Genomic DNA, 20,175 nt, shown 5'->3' with positions numbered 1-20,175 from the left:
TCATCTTCTTATGTGACTGGCCTCAGGAAATTTCATGTTGGGCATTAAAAGATGATGGGACCTTCTTTTTTCATCTCCCTATTGTGATGCCTGATTATCTGTGGCAATACGGTTAGAGGACCACGGGGAAAATAGTCAAATTATCATGTGCGACTTTAACACCTAAGGAAAACCTAAAATGAAACCCCAAAATATTCATTTTTGAAAATGACCACACACAAGAGGCTCAAAAAGCTGTAGTTTTACTCATTGACATTATGGGGTACATTAAGTCAACAGATAAATGAAGCATGCCTCAATGTTAAGCTAAATTGTGAGCATGAAGACTTCTCAAAATTAACACTATGTGATGGTGAGAAGACTATACATGACAAAATGAAAAACGTTTATGTTTAATTAATCTCGACATGCTACAGACAACTACCACACTTCCAAGAGCAAGGTGAGTGGAATACTGAGGCTCAGTCCATGACACATGAATTCTGCTCTATCTTCTTCCATCAAAGGCTTTGCTTATCAAGGGGTCTTATTTTGTCATGGGCTATACTAGTAAAATGAGGGTGGGGTAAAAACAGAAGCCACTTGCAATTTTACAGTTCTGACTTGAGCTTGCATAATGTGAGGGGTTTTGGTCAAGGGTTAATTTCTTTTGTTCTCCAAAGAGCAGAGCTAGGCAACAATCTTCACCATCCTTAAAAATACATTAAGGATCAGGCTTTAGAAAACTGCAATTTCACTGAGTATGTTTACCTGTTGGCTGGACTGATAAAAATGTAAGAAGTGTAATGCATGCAAGTGAAAACCAAAATATGTCTAAGTACAAGATTCCTGGTATGCTTAGATTTCTTGATTCTTGTCCTAGTGGATTTTTTGATTCATTGTCTGATTAAAAGAAAAAAAATGGAAGCCATGGTTATTATAAATTATAAAATATTATGTAGCATTGATAACATTTATAAAATTTAAATAATACTAAGAAACCTACTGAGTGACAACAGCACTAACTCCATTTTATAGATGAGAACACGAATTAAATAACTTGGGTTAAAGTCCCAGAGTGAGTTTCGGGCAGAACTAAGAAAATAACCAAAGTTTCCTGAGTCCAAGACCAATCTCCTTTCCATGAACCTAAATTGCCAATCTTGCCCAGTAATGGAACATGCCCACCTATTATTCCAAGCCCCTGAGAGGTTGAATGGATATCTTTTGAGATGCTAAGTTTTTGTCTCTCTGACCAAGTAAGAAAATGGGCATAATTCCCAGAACTCCCTGCAGAGCGGACCACACGTGGGGTTCAGCAGGCTCTATCAAGTGGGGCTTGCTGAGGGAATGAGCGCCGCTCTGGTCTTAGGACCTGGCTGGTTCTTTCTTAAGGAAGTGATAGTTGAGGAATTAGTCCCTTTATAATGTCTCTGCAGGTTCAATTCCAAAAAAGATACAGGAAAGGGGGTGGGGAGTAATAACACTTCCCATATATTTTATCCTGAGATTTTCCCCATTCATGATTTTTTGTTGTTCAGAGACTAATTTCACTGAAACAGATACTATATTCAGTCAGAGCACTTGAGTTCCCTAGCCCAACTGATGTAAGATTCTATAAAATACAAAAGCAATATGTGGATTACTGCTTATTGTAGCACTTTAAAAGAAGTAAAACCACCAAATCATACAGTATACGTTCTTAAATGTTATTGTTTTTCTGACTACCTTGTAAATCACAATTATCAATTCTTAATCAAGAGTAAAATGTGCTCATCAACAGAGGGGTTTTTTTAAAGGAACTTTTCTTTCTCTCATCTCAGTTTATAATAAACTCGTCACAACCTAAGAGAAATGTACAGTTTTCAGCATAGATTTAAACAGTCTTAATCTCACATCTCACAGATGACCATGTAGCTACTTTTCTCATTAGTGTATTAGTATACACACAACCCTGAGTTGTTTTTGTTTAGTATGGTGGCTGTTTTTTTCCTTTCCAAAACTGAATTATTTTAAAAATGTGAAGTAAAAAAATTTAAAAAAAAATTAAAAATTTAAAAAAATCAATAAATAAAAATATCAAGTGAATAGTGCTTTAGTGTATTGCAGAACTTGGTAGCATATCATTCTCCAACCTGAAATAAAAGTGAGAAAATATTTGAGAACAAAAAAGAGAAAAAGAAGGTATTACGTGATATCGTTCAGAGGGTCTCCTTTACAATCAGCCTCAGGTTTTAATGTACATGTCACAGCCTCACAGCAAGGATTGGAACATTCCTGTAAAACACACACACAATGGGAAAGGGGTCAGGATTTTTTCCATAGACAAGGTGCATACAATTTTAGTACAAGATGACGAAGAAATTTTACTTTTTCAACTAAATTACACCACTACATAGATTCCAGAGGAAATGACGGAGGAACCTTAATAATAGAAAACAATGTTAAGTGCAATGAAAACTACCTCTTTAAAGGACAAAAATAGAACTACCCAAGAATGACCACAAATAAATTTGGCCTAGATGATATTACATGAAATTAATTTAAAACTTCAAGGGAGAATATTTTTTTTTTTTAAAGATTTTATTCATTTATTTGACAGAGAGAGATCACAAGCAGGCAGAGAGGCAGGCAGAGAGAGAGGAGGAAGCAGGCTCCCCGCTGAGCAGAGAGCCCGATGCGGAGCTCAATGCCAGGACCCTGAGATCATGACCTGAGCCGAAGGCAGAGGCTTTAACCCACTAAGCCACCCAGGCGCCCCATTTTTTTTTAAATTATTTTTAAAGATTTTATTCATTTATTTGACAGAGAGAGATCACAAGCAGGCAGAGAGGCAGGCAGAGAGAGAGGAGGAAAAAAAAATTTAAAATTCTTAATTCAGGGACGCCTGGGTGGCTCAGTTGGTTAAGCAGCTGCCTTCAGCTCAGGTCATGATCCCAGCATCCTGGGATCGAGTCCCACATCAGGCTCCTTGCTCAGCAGGGAGCCTGCTTCTCCCTTTGCCTCTGCCTGCCATTCTGTCTGCCTGTGCTCACTCCCTCCCCTCTCTCTCTCTGATAAATAAATAAAATCTTTTAAAAATAAATAAATAAATAAAATTCTTAATTCATTTTGCTAAGCCTGTATAATTCTGATACTGAGAGCTGGTAATGACACACACACACATACATCTGCACACATATGCATACACACACACACATATGCACATACACACATACACACATGCGTATACACATACATATACATACACAATTTTCATTTTTAATACAGATGCAAAAGCTTGAATAAAATATTAACAAAACAACAGTTTATTAATATGATAACTCTCCATTACAACTCTACAGGGTTTTATTTCCACCAAAAATACAAGGGTGTCTCCACAGAACAGAATAAAGTAATATCATCCATCACATTAAGATACTGAGGGTAGAAAACAACTAATATTATTGTGATAGATGGCAAAGATTAGAAAATAAAAATAATCTATAAAGAAAGATCTGTCTGATAAATAGAAAAATATATCTAATAAAATAAACAGTAAGACATGGATTATTTATAGCCTATATTTTTATGAAAACTCTGACAAATGTTATGAGAGAAAGAAAAGGTATGAAAGTAAAATAATAATTGGAAAGTATAAATCACATTTTCATCCTTCATATGTAATAAAATATTTGACATCAGGAAAAAATAGAGAATCTACTCTAAAAACAATGGATGAGTCACTAAGATTGCTTTTTAAGATAATAGTAAAATAACATCAAAAGAGTATTTCAGCAGAACCTAATACAAAAAGTAAACATTATGCATACTAATAGCAAAAAGAAAAATAGAAAATACTTCAGAATAAGCTTCATGATATGCAATAACTACATGAAGAACTTTATATTTAACTTTCCTGAGAAACTCAAAAGGCAACTAGTTTTTAAAACAATCAAATTTTGGGGGCGCCTGGGTGGCTCAGTCAGTTAAGCATCTGCCTTTGGCTCGGGTCATGATCCTGGGTCCTGGGATCGAGCCCCACATCAGACTCCCTGCTCAGTAGGGAGTCTGCTTCTCCCTCTGCCCCTTACCCCGCTTGTGTTCTCTCTCTATCAGTGTTGCTCTCTCTCTCTCTCTTTTGCTTTCTCTCTCTCTCTCTCAAATAGATAAATAAAATCTTTTTAAAAATAGAAAAGATAAAACAATAAAACAAAATCATATTGTGAAAATCCTGGTGGCCCTCAGAGCAAAATATGAATTTAATATACTTTAGTCAGAATCTCAATAGTATTTGTGAGCAAACTGATAAAAAAAAAATACCAAGAGCTACATGGGAGAATGAAAACTGAGGAATGATTATGCAAATTCCACCTCAAAAAATGAACACCCTTGGGCATCTGGGTGGCTCAGTGGGTTAAACCTCTGCCTTCAGCTGGGGTCATGATCTCAGAGTTCTGGGATCGAGTCCCGCATCGGGCTCTTTGCTCAGCAGGGAGTCTGCTTCCTCCTCTCTCTCTCTCTCTCTCTCTCTACTCTCTCTCTTTCGTGACAGAGAGAGATCACAAGTAGGCACAGAAAGAGTCAAATAAATAAAATAAATATTTTATTTTTTAAAATAAAATCTCTGTCAAATAAATAAAATCTTTAAAAAGAAAAAAATGAACACACTTGCCGCTGCAGATATTAAAATGCATTGCATGGTTAAAGTCACTAAAATAGTGTGTGATGCTCACGTGATAATATCTAGGTTGATCGGTAGAACGGTGGTTTTTAAGATCTGGAAAAGACTTAAATGGATATATAAAAATAGTAAATAGCATATGAGATCATGGAACCTTGGATTATTCACTAAAAGATACTATATAAAGTTTATATACTACTTTTTAGGTACAAAAACTTCTATTTAAAATTCAGCTGTTCATAAGCCTGAACTCTAGTTTTATTCAACTCCATAAGAAGAAAATCAGCACAAAATGGAAGCAATATGGGGGCTGGATGATGTACTTAGTGAATTTTAGACCCTACCCTTGACATAGACAGGGTTCTATTCTCTCTGTCTCTTTGTCAGTGTGCACTGTCTACAGGCCCTTGGCCTGATGAAATCAGAAGTACCCCGGAGTGTGAACCATAGTTGTCTTCCACCCAAGAAGCCATATGGGAATGCAAGCAAGTAGGAATGAGATAAACTTATATCTAATTTATTATAAAGTACCAAATCATTTCCATTATTTCTTATTTCATTATACATAAAAGAATCTTTGCAATACTCTTTACAAACGATTGGTACACCATGAAATCTTCTAATGTAGTTCAACAGCTTAAGATGTCTGAATAAGTAGCTGAAGCATAAAGAGATTATATGCCCTCCCCCTTGTCGTGGAGCCTCTTAAAGTAATGAATTAATCTTGGGTTGCAGCAGGCTTCGTTCATTATTGGCTTTGGATCTTTGGAACTAGTTACTTAACTTTGGTGAATCTCACTTCTCTAAATTGGGATAATAACAAAACCCATTATGAAGGTTTGTGAGTAATAAAGGAGATATGGTGTACATAAAAATTCATTTTGCAGATTGACATAAAAAATCTCTTCAAATAGTAGCTCATTTTTTCAGTCTTAAAAGTAAGAGAAAATTGCTGGGAACTCAGAATGTTCTCTTAGAAACTAGTGTGGGATTGTTGACAAATATTTGTCAGAGACATTTTTTACAGTACATTCATACCTTGCAAGGATCAGATTTTTATAAAGATTAATTATTAATAATTATTAATTATAAAGATTATCTTAGATGTTTTATATTAATAGCCTATTTTCCATAGGTTTATGTGATTTTTTTTTCTCTCCTTCTCTGTTTCATTTATGGCTTAGTTTATACACTGGCTTGGTGAGGGAAGGCCAGCTCTCTCTATGGAGAGAACTTGCTTCTAAATCTGTAATTGTTTTTCCTCAACAAATGATCAGCTGTGACTTTAGGTGATTTAAGAATTTCTGACCAATATGTCTAGGAAGGATCATAAATGACATGTTACAGTTAATGATTTACTTCTTTCCATTGAACTTTAGACAATCACATCATAAGTGTATCCTGGCTTTTGAAATGCCTTTCAAAATATGTCTAAAATAAGTATTAAAAACACAAGTGTGGGGCACCTGGGTGGTTCAATCTGTTAAGCTTCCAACTCTTGGTTTCAGCTTAGGTCATGATCTCAGGGTTGTGAGATAGAGCCCCCCGTAGGGCTCTGTGATCAGTATGAGGTCTGCTTAGGATTCTCTCCCCCACCCACTTCCTCCCCTCTATTTATTTATCTAAATAAATAAATAAGTGAAGAAACAAATAACAAATAAAATCTTTTTTTTTTTAAATAAAGAAAACCACAAGTCTAAGCCTATTTTTTTTTATTGCTATGATGCTATGTTTGTCTTTAAAAAGAATTTCCAAAAACCATTCCTTGAAGAAGGAAAAGAAAAAGAAAACACCATAATTCCCATGCAGCTGTAACTCTTTAATAAACTTTTAAACTGTGGATATTTTCATACCTTAGGAGAACCACAATCACAGTCTTCTCCTGCTTCCAGAAGTTTGTTCCCGCACACTGAGTTTGTTATCACATTTTTAGGAGTTGGTGCTTGCAGGAGGCACTTTGGTTTTTGCGATAAAATGTATTTCTCAAAATGTGAACGGCAGGATACACTGAAATCCTTTGGGAATTTTGAACTGTAAACAGAAGAATAATCATGATATCTAATGATAGATTAACATGAGAATCTGACTTGGCTAACTATATCACCTGGTTCAGTGGAAATCCCAAATTCATTTTCCATTTAGGACTGTACTATGTGGAGCACGAAGGAGCATAAATACTACACTAGTTGGAAAATCGTTTCCCTAGATACTGAGCTTGTAGAACTGGAAGAATTTAAATTCCTGTGTGGATTCAGTACCGTCCTACATGGCAGGAACGATGAATGAGTCTTACCATTTGGGATCACCATCGAGGGCTGAGAGTTAAGAGATAATAATTATAAATTAGTGAAAGGAAATAATTGCAGACTTAGGATGTATTTCTTCCTATTCATGAGCACTTTAAGAGCAAAGTATTCTTTTTATTTTTCTGTCCCAAGTCCTTGCAAAGTGACTGGCATTAGAAGTGAATTAATATTAACATAAAAATGGATTGAGTGATTAGTGATGGAGATAAATAAGAAAGTTGTCATCATCTTAATTAGATACATATTTTTAGAAAACATATTATTATTTAATAGAAGTTTGTATCTCTTAATCTCCTTCATCTGTTCTGCCCATCCTCCTACCCCACTGTCAACCACCAGTTAGTTCCCTGTATTTTGAGCATATTTCTGTTTTTATCTGTTTGTTAGCTTGTTCATTTGTTTGTTCATTAGTTTTATCTTTTAGATTGCCTTTATAAGTAAATATTTCTTTTTCTGTTTGATTTATTTCACTTAGCATAATACCTTCTAGGGCACTATTTCATTCTTCTTTATGGCTGAGTAATGTGTGTGTGTGTGTGTGTGTGTGTGTGTGTAGCATTTTCTTAATCCATTCATTTATTGATGGACACTCAGGTTGTTTTCATATCTTGGTTATTGTTTAAAACTATGTTGCTTAATGTTAAAATTATTTTAAGTTAAAATAACATGGTTAACATTCTCATAATCTCTAACTTGGCTTATTTGGAAATCTTAAACAATGAGCCCTGATGAGCTGATAAAACCTGTGCATCAAGAGGCTCTAGGGTGAATTAATGGGATTCACAGCCCTTGTTTAAAAGAAATACCCATTCACTATATAGACTGCATCTGAATTCTTTAAGTTTTAAGACATTTATATTTTTTCTCAAGGATGACAAGATCTCACCTCAGATATTCATTCATCACACAACTCCCTGAGGGACACTTGGTATAATATGGAACATCAGGCATACCAAGGACATGACCCAACTCATGTGACATGACTCCTACAAGAGCCACATTATTCTTTTTGCTAGCCTGGAAAAAAAAAAAAAAGGAACATTTATTACTTATGTTCATTTATTTCCTAGTTTAATAAATTAGTTCGACAGGTGAAAAATAATGTCATTTAGCTCCTGGCATTGGCTATTGTAAAATGTCGAATTAACATTTGAAATGGCTGGCTCCTGTGCATTCAACCATTGAGTCAGTGATCCCAGGGTCCTGGGATCGAGCCCCGCGTTGGGCTCTCTGCTCAGCAGGGAGCCTGCTTCCTCCTCTCTCTCTCTCTGCCTGCCTCTCTGCCTACTTGTGATCTCTCTCTCTGCCAAATAAATAAATAAAATCTTTAAAAAAAAAAATATTTTCTGAGCTAATGAGGAGTTCTTGGTAAACGATGAGTAAATTAAGGTAATTACATTCTTTGTAGGAAGTACCATACTACATATTCAAAGGCCTCCAAAACCTATTGTCATAATTCTTGACATTGGTAGTACTTGGTTGTATGATGCCAAAATGCTCCTTCTCTGACCTCTTTAACCTCTCTCACTGTTGATACTGCAGATCATTAATTTGAAGTTGGCTCAGGCCACAGAGGGTATCTGGGTTCCCTTTCTGTTCCAATATTCCTGTTCTTATTCCCTAATAACAAATAAAGAATGAAGACTACTGGGAGAGCCAAGATAAGGAGAGATTCTGTTTCATAATCCAAGGTATCTTCAGTGCAACTATTTACCAGTAGGTTCATTTCTACTTTTATTTACTGACTCAGCAAATGTTTTTTGTGATAACCCTGTACAAGAGACCACAGAGAGTCTTATTATGAGTTTACAAACCTCAATGACAGCAACAGAAGCTGCGGAACACAAGGAATTTGAGGCTGCCATTCCTACACGTCCATTTCTGAAGCCAATTCCACTGCATGAAAATTACAGGTATACTGTCACAATCTGAGTCTTTGGAACCATTAGATTTTGTCAGTTATGTTTTAGATTTCTCATGTTGCTCCACCCTTTTTATATTCACTAGGCTCCAAGAAAAGCTTCTGCTCTTCCACAGCATTCTATGATCACAGATGATCACCACAACCAGAAATCCATTTTAGTAAACATGACATGGGTCTTCACATTCTTATAGGTGAATTCCTAATGGTAGAACTTCAGGCTCTCTGACAATCGATTGGGGAGATACAATTGAGCAGAAATCTCTGGCAAGAACCCTTTGGGATAACTTTTCTCTCTTGCCTACATACACCCGACCCTGGCCAGCATATGCTCACCTGAGTAACTGTGCATGGTCGTGTCTCTTCATTTTCCCCAGGTTAGAACGATGCCAATTCAGAAAGTTGTTAAAGGTATCACCAATGTTGGGTACTATCTTGATCTTATCACCATCTGACCAGATTTCCATACCTACCAATGCCACTTGAACATCTATGGTATTATAAATCTGTCGGAAGAGCATTTTTCTTCATGAAAATGTTTGAGGTTTCTTTATTGTCTTAGATCTTTTGTTGACATAAGTGATGGATAGGTGTTTCATGTTTTGAAAATAGAAATCCTAGAAGTAACATGTGATTTTCCCTTGACATTGAACCTGGCCTGATAAATTTACCAAGATTGCTGACATTAATCCCTTGTGACCCACCCAGCTCCTTACTTGGTGAAACCATAGGAAAGCCCCAAGCTTCAACGTAGAAATACAAGTGTACGGGACAAATATCTTACCACATTGAGTAGGTTCATCACATCAAACACAAAGCTTCTTATCAAAGTTAGATTCCCCTTATGCATGTTATACTGTAAAATACAAAATACAAACATAATTTCTAAAAAGTTGACACAGTACAGGATTTAACATTTTTAAGAAAAATTACATATTTCAACATAAATAAATGTTTATTCATTCATGTCTTACTTATATAACACTGTTTCAACAAATTCTTTTTAAAGGTAAGAATTTTTTGGTAAGAAAAGAAGTAGGCATTCTTAGATATTTCAGTGTTTTCCATTTCTAAGTTAAAGAAGTCAAATTAATAATTTTAATATTTCTAACCAATTCAATATTATTAAAATTTGATTATAAAGCAGTATTTGCTAATTTAGGATCACAGATTATAGTATTTTTATAGATACAAATATAATTTGTAAAATATATATAGTTTTGCATCTACTTTGTAATAGAGTGAGAATTTTGAAAATATTTTAATAACCCATTTTTTATCATTAGAGTTGATTTCTTATAGCTATCTGGTATTAAGAATACTTCCAATATCTGAATATATTGGCAGTAGATGGACATTAAAGGGTCAGTGAATGAATAAGACCAGCAAGGCATATAGAAAAGACATGACAGTCAGGTGACCAGAGTCTGCATTTTCAACTAGGAGAGCTTATTTCCTTTGTCCATTTGATAAGAAAACTTAAAAGTCAACTTAACCACCCAAGAAGCATGTATATTTCATACTCACAAAGGCATTATCCAGCACCAACAAGAGATCAATGTATTTCTCAGCCTGAAGATAGTTTTTTTCCTTTTCAAAGAGTAAAATGACATCATTAATAATCATTTTTATCTTAAAAATTTGAAAAAATTCCAATGAGATTTTTTTTCCAGAGGGAAATTAAGTTAAAGAATAAATAAATGAATCATAGGTTTTGCCTATATGAGTAACTGTTGAACACAATGGTATACCATATTTCATTGCAGAGATAATTGGAAGAAATGATGACATGGGAAATCTATACTTACTTCTGGGCTATTGAGTGACCTGGAGGTTCGAATATGGCCTTGTTTCCTGCCAACACTTCTTACACCACAAGTATAATTAGCAAGGTCTGGCTCCTCCTGGTTATACGTGAGGACAGCATGTTCTTCTTGGTCTGTGCTTTTCAGAGGCTTTATCATGTATCTTTGGTCATGGTGTGTAAAATATCCCCTGTGATATACAGACACTCATATTTCAAGATTATCTGCCACACAGAGTCACAATACCGACCAGAACAAAGCATACCTCTCCTTAAATCCTAAACTCAAGCATGCAGTTTTCATTCATAGGTCTTCCAGCTAACTTTTGTTGATTTAAGTTATAATCAGTACTTGTCAATAGTAAAATAAAGTTTATATTATTTACTAGAAAATTCTGAACAAGAATTGTTAAGATGAAGCTATCCCAAAGAATTTAGAATTTATATCATAAGTTCAGTAATATTTGTCCATAGTTTATTTATATGCTTAGCAAACATTTCTTGGCAGGTCCTAGGAATATCGTGGAGGACAGAGTAAAGAAGCATTTAGATGCTGAGAACCCCATAGGAGAGAAAGAGTCGTTAGCAAATCAGCCAGAGAAACAGGTCGAACTAGTAGTAGCTTAAAGAATTCTTCTTTTTAAAAATGAAAGCTTGCCATTTTCAACGATGTAGATGGAACTAGAGGCTGTTATTCTAAGCGAAATAAGTCAATCAGAGAAATGATAATCATATGATCTCACTGATAGGAAGAACTTGAGAAAAAGAACAAAGTGTCATAGGGGAAGGAAGGGAAAAATGACATGAGATGAAACCACAGAGGGAGACAAACCATAAGAGACTCTTAATCTCAGGAAACAAACTGAGGGTTGCTGGAGGCAAAAGAGGTGGAGAGTTGGGGTGGCTGTTTGATGGACATTGGGGAGGGTATGTTTTATGGTGAGTGTGTGAATTGTGTAAGACTGACGAATCACAGACCTGTACCCCTGAAGCAAAAATAAGTTCAGAAATACAAAATGAATTCATATGATGGAGGATTACAAATACAGGATAGATAGTCATTAAAAATTATATCTGTGAATACATTTCATGATCTAAGAATAAGCTCATGATATACTGTGGCATGAACTATCTAGAAGAACTACATATATTTTATTTCATATTGCAACCATGTAAAAGATATATATCTATATGCATAAAGACTGCAAATATGACAAAGTGTTAGTAATAGTAGTTGCTCCTAAGCACAATTTTGTGGTGGTTATTTTCTTATTTGCACTTCTTACTTTCCAAATTTTCCCTAATTGGCAAGAATTATTTTTGTGAACAGAAATATCACATACATGCATGTGTCTGTGAACACATACACTGTTAAAAATCATGTTAAACACAATTATAAAATGCTTGCAAGTGTTATACTGTAATCTTCAGTTTGACAGCATTTTATCTATGCAGAAGATTTTACCAAGGTAATAAGAAGATATGATGTCCAGGAAGACTCAGTTCTGTGTAAAGAATGGTACTTAAGGGGCACCTGGGTGGCTCAGTGTGTTAAGCCACTGTCTTCGGCTCAGGTCGTGATCTCAGGGTCCTGGGATCGAGCCCCACATCAGGCTCTCTGCTCAGTAGGGAGCCTGCTTCCCTTCCCCTCTCTCTGCCTGCCTCTCTGCCTACTTATGATCTCTGTCTGTCAAATGAATAAATAAAATCTTTAAAAAAAAAAACGGTACTTAATGTTTACCATTTTTGCAGGTGACTCACCTCAACCCATTACAAGTATTGATGCTGGCAACAGAACGCTTTTCATTTAGTATGTGTCCTTTATAGAAGCAATGTTCCTAAAGATGGAAAAAAGAAATATGTTTTTTAACTACAAGAATAAACATATCATGGCTGTGGTGAAAGCTGTTATTTTGCGTATGTAGGAAGGTTCTTCAAATAGTGGTAACAGCCAGACCAGTTCCCAGAAATGAAAATAGTGAGAACTTTAGAAATTTTACAACTTCTTCTACTATTGACCCTGGAAATTCCAACTTTGGTAGTTGAATTGACTTTCTGGCGCTGTTGCACGAAAGAAAAGTCCAAGGAGTGTGAACTTAAGAGGGCTCCTGGTAAAAGTAGAGTTCCTAAGACATTGTGCATCACATATCAATTATATGAGGTAACCATTTTTCTAGATTCCAGGATTCTGAAGAAGTCACACTACCACTCCTAAGCCCTTCATGGGGCTGGTCCAACTTGTCATTTTAATTGGTATGTTAGTGCAATCCTTTCACCAGCATCAAAACCATAGAAACTTTGTTCACAACTAGAGATTTGGACATGGTTGGTGCTTTATATAAACGAAGTAGGGGGTCACTTATGTATACTTATGTATGATCCAACAAATTTATTCAAGCTATTGAATAAACTCTTGGTCAAAATAAACTGACTTGTTTTAGGGTCTGAAATTCTATCTATGTTTTTCTTGATTTGGAAAAAACCTCGTCATTGTAAAGATTTTCTTGTAGAGGGCTTGGAAAAAGTACCAAATTAAGATATCATAAACCATTCACACAAGAGCACGAGTTAATTTAAATGTTAGCAAAATCAAGAAATCCATGAAATGAGAAGTTTTAGTGGGAAGGGAATAAAGAGCCATTCTGTGACAGAAGTTTTGTCTTTTTATAGAGATATATATGTTTGGGAGTGCCTAAGGAGAGGGACTCTGAGAAATTGACTTAGCTTGGTAACACTCCATGATTATCTTTTTGTATTCTCTTCCTGTTCTTACCTTGGCGTTGATTTTCTATGTCTGACATCTAGGCCTTGATATATCTATGGCATAGTGGTTTAATGAGATATAAAATTATATTAATTAAGTGATTAATATTCCATTTCTGACCTCAGGATATATGCATATATTATTCAAAAATAGTAAATAGCTATATGATGTTTCAAGAAGCTACTGGGCAGAATATTTCTAACTTTTGACAAGATCATTTAAGAGGGAAGTGAACTTGTGGTTGCTTCTACAAATGCAATACTTGGAAGCCTCCTCCTATCTTTACCTTAAAAAAAAAGATGACTATGATTTTTTTTTTCATCTTCTCATCTGTTGTTTCATTGGTCAGAGACAAGCACTTTCTTTCCAAGTCCTTTAATTTCTTTTTTAATTGTCCTCACAACTATGCATCTTGCAACATAAGTGCCAGATCCCAGAAAGAATCCTAGAAAGCATTCAGAACCTACCATGTTCTGAGGGTCTGTAGTGATTTCCTCTCCTCTGGGTGAGTAATATGTTTCAGTGTAGTCTGGCCTTAGGATGTGTCTGCAAATTTCAGAAAATTGCAAGGTACACTTAGGGTGGTAATAAGGGATAATGTTCCTGAGACAGTGAGAAACAACAGACATTCTGACTCATTGACCCTTTTCCAACACTGAAACTCTGTTGCTGAAGCAAATCAAAGCATTAATTATGCCCATAAGATTCAAGGGAATAAATGCCCCTAGATACTTTTCAGCTGCAAATTCTCTATTCTCAAAAGGGTTATTCTGGGATTCTTTGCATCAAAACCCCAGCCTCCAGAGGGACCCTGAAGGGTGCTGGGTTACAAACATGCAGAAAAGACCATTGTATCAGAGAGATGTAGAATTTGGTGAAATCACATCCCCAGGCTCTATGCCCTGAATGACCCTTACAAATGTTCTTTGAAAAATAGTGGGAAGCTATGTCAAAAATTTGAGTTCATATGGGTAGAAAAGATTTTCAATTAATTAGAAGTATTAAGGAAGAAAAATTATCTGTGTTGCTCTTTGTTTATATTTTGCATGTAATTTCCTTAGAAAACAACAACCGTCTTAGCTAACATTAACGCAATCTAATTAACATCTAAAACTCAACGTTTCATGTCTTCTATCTCAAATCACACTAAATAGAGTCTCAAGAAGGTTTATTTTTCCATATTTTGTTAATATAATCTAGCGATTAGACTTTCAGGAAATACAACTTACTTGCTTTTTTGCAGGTGAAGAACAACTTCTTCTCCATTTAATGTTATCTGATACTGAAGTTCAGGTTCATATCTTTCCTAAAAATATTTAATAATATACTGATATCAATTTGTATTTCTGAGTCTATCTGAAATAATTATAATATAATGATACTGTCATATATAGAAGAATAATTACAAGTGCCTATAGTTTAAAACAGTTCTCATATATAGTTAAAATATGTAAAATAAGCACAAATCATACATTAAGATGGATTTCCAAAATATACAATAATACAGCAAAAATACTCACAGATTAAACTAACTTTACTGTGTAAGATAGGGGCTTATTACTTGCCTAACTATACAATATACTGTCCTGTGTTTCCTAAAGGATCACTAATGATATAATAAGGCACTTATTTTTATTATGTCTAATGTCTAAGCAGCTTTATTCTTTATTCTTTAAAACCAAACAAAATATACTAAAGAAAATAAACTAAGAACTACTAAGAACTAAGGTAAAAATTATAAATATTGGTAACAATGTAACAGAGAGTTAATATCTTTAATAAATTTTATAAATCTTGCTAATTAATGATATAATATCGAACTCTCTGTTATAGACAAAATGCCCAAGGAAAAGGAAATTCTGTGGGACAGGAAGTGAGGGTATGGTTTGGTGAACTTAGCAAGAAACATTTCTTTCTAGAAACATTCTAGAAATGCTTCCTTTCCTATGCTCTCCCCTTAGCCTCCAAACTTGGAGAAATGTCTAAGCAGCTTTATTCTTTCTGATCAATTGAAACAGTTAACTCTCTTCCTGCTGTTTAAATGTGTTTCTGAGAATCCTGTATTCTTTCCTGGACAAAGAGGAGCTATGGATATGGCCTTCAAAATTAAACTGTTAGGCATTACCTCTATTAGTAAAAAGGCACTTTATTGGCTCTATCGTTGTGAAATCCCACTATCATTCACATTACTTACCTCTTTGCCATTCTCTGTTTGGTTGTTCTGTATTTCCCTTTTGTGTAAAATGTGTAGTTTTTTAGGATGAACTACTTCATAGAGCTCTAATTCAGATGTTTGATTTATGGCTATTGCTAGAGAAAAGAGATAATATTAATATAACACATTTAAAGGTCTTGGGTTTTGTTTTGGTTTGGGTTGGTTGGTTGGCTTTGTTGAAATGGCATGAAAGACTGAATTCTCTTCCAGAAATTAAGTATTAAGAAAAGCAAGGTCCTGGGTCGCCTGGGTGGCTCAGTGGGTTAAGGCCTCTGCCTTCGCTCATTTCATGATCCCAGGGTCTTGGGACCAGGCCCCACATAGGCTCTCTCTGCTCAGCAGGGAGCCTACTTCCCACTCTCTCTCTGCCTGCCTCTCTGCCTGCTTGTGATCTCTGTCTGTCAAATAAATAAATAAAATCTTGAAAAGAAAAGAAAAGAAAAGAAAAGAAAAGAAAAGAAAAGAAAAGCAAGTTTCTCCTTCTCCCTTTTCCTATCAGCTATGATAACAAAGAAATTTTATTTTGCTCTATTTACTTATCCTGGAAAGACAGGGAGATGATGAAATAATTCTTCAGATGATTTCTCAGTACATGGGAGATTATAGAAGCCAGGAGTCTGCCCTGTAGTCCATTTCCCTCTTCCACTGTAGTCCTCTTCAAAATTGTAGATTTTTCTCTCAGTGTTCTCAGAGATCTGTTTTTCCTTTCTATGTCTTTTTCTCTTTGTGGTGTAACCCCTGACTACCCCTTCCAAAAATAAAATTTGTCATAAGCAGGTAATACCTCATTATTAGGGAAGACTCTACTAACCACTATTTTATTTCTAAGTATAACAATAAACCATTATATTCTTTCTTTCATTAGCCTTTGCCTCAAGACTTCAGATTTCATATGAACAAAGTTTTGTTATCCACTGCTGGAGCAATTTCAAAGTATCAAATAGCAAGTAGGAAAATTAGATAGCAAGTAGGCTAAATATCCTTCTTGATATACTTGGTATGATAATTACATAGAGAATTTTGTATTTTACTTGTGTATAGTAGGAAAAGAACTGATATCAGAGCCAAAAGATATGGTCTCAAGTCCTACCTAAATGACCTTATAGAAGTTATTTTGCTTTCCTATCAGTTTACTTACCTAAAATGGAGGTTACTATAAAAATTGAATAACATAAAATATGTAAAATTATGTAGCACCAGTCTAGGAAGATGGCAGATGCAGCTTATCTACTTTTTCTTTTAATTGTTCAATCATAAGGTCAGTTTTATTTTTAAATGCTCCCATTTTCAAAGATAAATGTCTGTGCTTAGAGCCAATTTCCCACTGAAAGACAGGGTGACTTTGGGAACATCAAACAGTTTAATACTTGGCTGACGTGGAGAACCTGAAGGAAAATTATCAACCAGACTTTCCCTCCTCCTCAGCCCCCAGAGTTCTGCTATGATATTATCCCAAAAAGGATTCGTTACACAGGAGAACAGGAAATTTATAAATATATTACTGTAAGTTTTTCTTTAATCAGTGGAGAATATGAATCCAATTAATGGAAAGAGTTGCTGGGGTTGAGATTAGAATAAATTTTAGGAGATTTTAGTCTTCAACTCTTTGGTTGGTCAATTAAGTTTTAATTTTGCTTAATACTATATTTATGTCTAATTTAATGCTAATTTTAGTTAAACGTCTCCCTTGTCATCCATCCTGGCACAGTTTTCAGTCAAATTGTGTCTTGATAGATGATTTTCTCCTTATGGAGTAGAAAATAATCAATGTTATTCAAGATAACATTGGAGATGGCAAGAAAATTCTTGATTTCTGGTCTGGAAGTTAATCCTCTTGTGTTATTTGGTGTGTGTGTTTTAGAAAATACAATTATAGATCTAGTAGCATTATTGAATGAGAAGTAAAATTTCAGGTATATCCTAACTAAATTATTATACCAATCACAACACCTTGACCATGAGCATGGAGTTTATGTAAATTGAGTAAATATACCCAAATGCAAACTGTAGTGATCCTTCGGTAATATAAGAATGCTACTTTCTCAATGTTACTTTAAAAATGCATTAAATAATTTGACTTTTGTATAAAATGTCGGTATTTTAGTGCTTACCTTGAGTTTGAATGATGAGCCAGAGGACAGAGAGTAGTGCCAAAGACATGTTGCCTGCTGCAGATAGCTGAGAAGTCCCACACAGCACGAAACTGGTCTCTCTAGAAGTCCAGTTTTATCTTCCCCCAGTTCTCTTTACAAACTGGAAGGGGAAAAAAAAAAAAAACACATCACCACCACCAAAAAAAAAAAAAAAAAACCAAGAAAAACATCAAGCATTCTTTGTGAAATTAGGGAATGTTTCTTAATGATGTTGGGAAATTGCAGTGTCAAGATCATGAGAATGTTCCTTATTTAAGAGAGGTGTTTATATCTGCGGTTACAGATTGTTAAAGAATTTATATCTGGACAGCTGCTTGGACCTGGTGTTCCTATAGTAGTGGGAAAACATCAACTGAGACTGAGATCCCTGTGTACATATTTGCCTACTCACCAAACTGAACCACCACAACTGCCATTCGGTAATCTTATAAAAATTGATCTATAAATTAAAAAATATATATATTAGTAGTCCATATATATTTTGAGAAATTGGCACAAAGAACACAGACTCTACAAAACAACTATTAGGTAAAGTCTTAAAAACTTGCATATTATAATCTCTCTGACCTTTAATCTCTTTATCTGTAAAAACTGGTAATAACAGCACCTACCTCAAGCTTTTTATAAAGTTTGTACAAGATAATACACACACATGCATGACACATACACATGTAAGACTATAGAAGAAATGTGTAATGTAAATTCTCTTGGCAGTATGAGCTTCAACCAAATTATCCTGTATATGAAGTACATTTGATGCACACTACTGCAAAAAAATCACAGTATTTTTCTGATTACAAAAATAATGCATTTTCACAATCATAAATATCAAGAGGATATTGAAGAAAAAAAGTTAATTACCCAACAGCTCATTAGCAGGAAAGAACTTCCTTTAACATTATGACATTTTTATATCTTTCTATTTACTAATAAAAGAAATAAAAGAAAATTAAAATTTATAAACTTTAGTTCTTATTGTATAAAGGGTTTTGAGAACCTATTTTTTTTGCACAGCATGAAGCATTTTTGTGTTTTATGCATGTCTCAGTATGTGTATATTTCTTCAATTGCCACTTCTAATTACCTCTTATGGATAAATTACTAGGTGCTAGAAATGGTATTACTTAGTTTAAAACGGTAAATTGATGTGAGATTCTTCATATACATTTACACAATACTTCTCTGAGAGTTATCACCAAATTACATTTCACTTTATAGTTCTCTCAATCTAGAAATCTATGCTCTTTAACTGCTGAGGCTACTTTTCCCAATATATTTGGGGACTTACTGGGACATAATTGTACGTTTTGTAGTTACTTCTCTATGTCTAGCCTGTTTTCTGACCTCCTAGATTCTTTTAAATCATTTAAGTTTTCTTTGTAATTTTATATTTATTTTGCTGATCCAGAAAGTCAACATTCTATAGGGGCTGCCATTAAAATTTAACAGAATATAATATTAATAAACATCTCTAGTATCAAATAATAAAGGCTTTGGCACAGTTTAACTCTTACCATAACCCACTCCTTGCCACCTTACATGTTGTTGTCAGATATTTTTTTCTATCATGATTCTCATGACCAAGTTAGTCATTATCATTAGTTGTGTGTTTTATACAGATGCGGCTAATTGAAATCACTACATATATACCACCTTCCTTGCTCACAGGTTCTTTTAACATCAGTTCTTTTTAAAAAAACAGAAATTCCTTGTGAATTTTTAAAAAACTAGAAATTCCTAGTGAAGCATATAGTTGACTCTTGAACAATGTGGTGATTAGGGTGCTGACCCTCTGTGCAGTTGAAAATCTGGGTAAAACTTTTGAATTTAGTCTACTGTTGACCAGAAACCTACCAATAGCATAGTCAATTAACACTTATACATATAAATATGATATACATATACACATGATATTTTGTATATCAGATGTAGTATGTACTGTATACTTAAAGTAAGACAAAGAAAAGAAAGTGTTAAGAAAATCATAAGGAAGAGAAAATAGATCTACACTATTATACTATGTTTTTCTCAAAAAAAAAATCTAGTTATAAGTGGTATTTATACCTGTGCAATTTAAACCTGTGTCATTCTGGGTTAACTGTGTTCTTTGATAAACACTTCATTAAAATTTTCTTAGATAAGCACTTTTATGTTTTTTCTTTAATTTTTGCTGATAGTATTTTACCTTATTCTTTAGTGGTAGTTTAGCTAGAAATAGTTTCAGAATTATAAGGTATGTCTTTCAGTATTCCGGAGCTGTTTTATTACATTTCGGCAACTATTGTTGCAGTTGAAAATTCTACTTTCACTCTATTAAGAGGAATTTCATTTTGCTTAATAATTATCCAACAGTATTGCAAGGTAAGTTAT

General features: G+C 34.5%; 1 protein-coding gene across 1 annotated transcript; it reads right to left on the bottom strand.

Moving 5' to 3' along the window:
• Positions 1-232: 232 nt before the first annotated feature.
• Positions 233-17,892, bottom strand: ADAMDEC1 (ADAM like decysin 1). Its single transcript, XM_059393129.1, has 14 exons — positions 17,764-17,892; positions 15,632-15,747; positions 14,667-14,743; positions 13,905-13,983; positions 12,435-12,511; positions 10,678-10,864; positions 10,397-10,459; positions 9,654-9,725; positions 9,206-9,375; positions 8,763-8,844; positions 7,835-7,965; positions 6,496-6,673; positions 2,171-2,256; positions 233-882 (listed from the first exon to the last, which is right to left on the bottom strand). The coding sequence occupies exons 1-14, from the start codon at positions 17,810-17,812 to the stop codon at positions 876-878; spliced, it is 1,374 nt and encodes a 457-aa protein (XP_059249112.1). The 5' UTR covers positions 17,813-17,892; the 3' UTR covers positions 233-875.
• Positions 17,893-20,175: the final 2,283 nt, after the last annotated feature.

This window comes from Mustela nigripes, chromosome 1 (genome assembly GCF_022355385.1).
Source record: "Mustela nigripes isolate SB6536 chromosome 1, MUSNIG.SB6536, whole genome shotgun sequence".
NCBI lineage: Eukaryota > Metazoa > Chordata > Mammalia > Carnivora > Mustelidae > Mustela > Mustela nigripes.
The sequence above is the reverse complement of the archived record's forward strand: the minus strand, read 5'-3'. Positions and strand labels throughout refer to the sequence as shown.

Bases quoted from the DNA above. Each gene is read 5' to 3' on its own strand.
- ADAMDEC1 (XM_059393129.1), bottom strand. From the start codon at position 17,812: ATGTCTTTGGCACTACTCTCTGTCCTCTGGCTCATCATTCAAACTCAA. The intron at 7,966-8,762 runs GTTTGTAAACTC...TTTTTTTTCCAG, and splicing joins CTTCTGTTGCTGTCATTGAG to GCTAGCAAAAAGAATAATGT. The intron at 6,674-7,834 runs GTGAGATCTTGT...TTCTGTTTACAG, and splicing joins GTGATGAATGAATATCTGAG to TTCAAAATTCCCAAAGGATT.